Raw genomic sequence first — 2,531 nt, 5'->3', positions numbered from 1 at the left:
GCTCTTGTCAAGACAACTTTTCTATAGAAAAAGTTGCTCTTGTCAAGACAACTTTTCTATAGAAAAAGTTGCTCTTGTCAAGACAACTTTTCTATAGAAAAAGTTGCTTTTGTCAAGACAACTTTTCTATAGAAAAAGGTGCTCTTGTCAAGACAACTTTTCTATAGAAAAAGCTGCTCTTGTCAAGACAACTTTTCTATAGAAAAAGTTGCTCTTGTCTAGACAACTTTTCTATAGAAAAAGTTGCTCTTGTCAAGACAATTTTTCTATAGAAAAAGTTTCTCCTAACAAGACAATTTTTCTGTAGAAAAAGTTTCTCTTAACAAGACAACTTTTCTGTAGAAATATTTGCTCTTAGCGAGACATATTTTCGTTGGAATATGTTGGTATTAACAAGACAACTTTTCTGTAGAAAAATAAGAAAAGAAACTTTTCTATAGAAAAACTTGCTCTTAACAAGACAACTTTTTTATAGAAAAAAATTGTTTTAAAATACGTCCTATTACTTTAAACAATTCTATTTTCTGTATTTAACTCCAACCAATGACAAATTTAGATTTCTATCAAAATATTTTGTTTAATTTGAAAATTTTCTAGAATTTTAATAAACAATTGGTTTCTGGAAAAATTTTAAATTACATTTTAACTCATACAATCCATTATATATTTCAATAAATACAAACAAATATTGAATAATTAACATAAAACTATTTGTATTAAATAATTTAACAGATGTCTGTATAATTAATACCAGATACAACCACAATTTCAATTACAATTGTATGCAGACAAATACATACATATGTATGTGTGTGTGAAGCAAAGAAAAAGCTGCAGTTTTTTTGTATTCAATTAAAATTTTTAACAAATAGTTTATTAATTAAAATTATTAAAAAAACACAAATTTGCCAGAAATATTATATAATATAATGATCTGTATAGAGAAACAAAAGAAAATAAGTAATTATAAAATTAATTTTTAAAAACAATATGAAAAATTATAGAAAACTATATGGTTATTTAAAAAAAGAAAATAAAAAAAAACTATTTGGAAATAATTTAGTTAATGGTTTCTTTTGTTAAACAGATTAACAGTACGGCATAAAGTAAAACAGAAAATTATATAATTTGTTTTATTAGTAAAGTTGGGAAAATTTTAAAATTTAGTGACCTATGTGCACCTATAATTATTATCCATACTCATATTGGTAGATATATATTGTTGCTGTAGAAAATTGCAATTGCTGGCGCATTTAGCTGCAACATTAGAAAGAAAAACAAAGAAAAATTTAAGTCAAACTACAAAAATAAAAGCTAAAATGATGGATGGGTGTAGACCAGTTATAAACACTTCCTTTAAGCTTTTTTTGTTAAATAAAACAATAACATCAACAGCAACAACAAATAAAAAAATCTACAAAAAAATACTAAATGGAATTGTTGGTTAAATGTAATGAAATTGGGTGTCTGTCGGAATGGTTTTATTTATTATTTAAACTTTTTTTATTTCTTTCTTCTTTGCTTCCTTTTTATTTCATTGTCTTCTCTGACTTGATTTCATTTCATTTTTTTTGCTGTTATTTGCAAATTATCAAGTGGTCATAATGAATTTGGTTTATGAGGAAGGAAGTGAGTGAGTTGTGTTTTTTATGCATTTTAAGCCAGTAGCACAAATATGTCAAAAAATGTGTTTTTGAAAATGAAATTTATAATTAAGTCAATTTAGGTAACACAAAAAAACAAAGACAAAACAAGAAAACTAGGAAAAAATGCGTTTAACAGATTTTTTTTTACAAATAGATAATTAACTAAAAAAGGTGCTGGAAATGGAGCAAGATATTCGAACAACTAGGAAAAGTATTTTCAACAAAATTACCAAATTAAGCTTGAGAGTTGAAAAAACTATCAAATAAAGGATAGAAACTTTTTCTATAGAAAAGTTGTCCATACTGAACAACTTTTTCTGTCCAGACTGAAACAACCTTTTTCTAGAGATAAGTTGTCTGTCTAAAAACAACTATTTCGAAAAAAAAATCCAATAAAAATATTGTTTAGACTGAAACAACCATTTTCTAGCCAAAAGGAATATTTTCTATGTAAAAGTTGTCTACAATTGAACAAATTTTTCTATAGAGTTTCCTAGACTACAGCAACTTTTTGTATAGAAAAGATGTCTAGACTAGAGCAAGTTTTTTTATTGAAAAGTTGTTTTTTTTTTATACAAAAGTTGTTTTCTGTAGAAAAGTTGTCTAGACTAGAGCAACATTTTCTATAGAAAAGATGTCTAGACCAGAGCAAGTTTTTCTATAGAAAAGTTGTCTAGACTAGAGCAACTTTTTCTGTAGAAAAGTTGTCTGGACTAAAGCAAATTTCTTTATAGAAAAGTTGTCTGGACTAAAGCAACTTTTTCTATAGAAAAGTTGTCTAGACTAGAGTAACATTTTCTATAGAAAAGTTGTCTAGACTAGAGCAACATTTTCTATAGAAAAGTTGTCTAGACTAGAGCAACATTTTCTATAGAAAAGTTGTCT

At 25.8% G+C, this 2,531-nt stretch overlaps 1 protein-coding gene across 1 annotated transcript in view; it reads left to right on the top strand.

Moving 5' to 3' along the window:
- Positions 1 to 1,604: 1,604 nt before the first annotated feature.
- Positions 1,605 to 2,531, top strand: part of LOC111679775 — a 3,214-nt gene continuing 2,287 nt past the window's right edge. The window contains exon 1 of the mRNA XM_023441371.2: positions 1,605 to 1,629. Within this exon, the coding sequence (XP_023297139.2) occupies positions 1,605 to 1,629 (25 nt within the window). The remainder of the gene's footprint in view (positions 1,630 to 2,531) is intronic.

Source organism: Lucilia cuprina, chromosome 6, assembly GCF_022045245.1.
Source record: "Lucilia cuprina isolate Lc7/37 chromosome 6, ASM2204524v1, whole genome shotgun sequence".
Lineage (NCBI taxonomy): Eukaryota > Metazoa > Arthropoda > Insecta > Diptera > Calliphoridae > Lucilia > Lucilia cuprina.
Note: the sequence above shows the minus strand (reverse complement) of the source record. Positions and strands in the feature narration are given on the sequence as shown.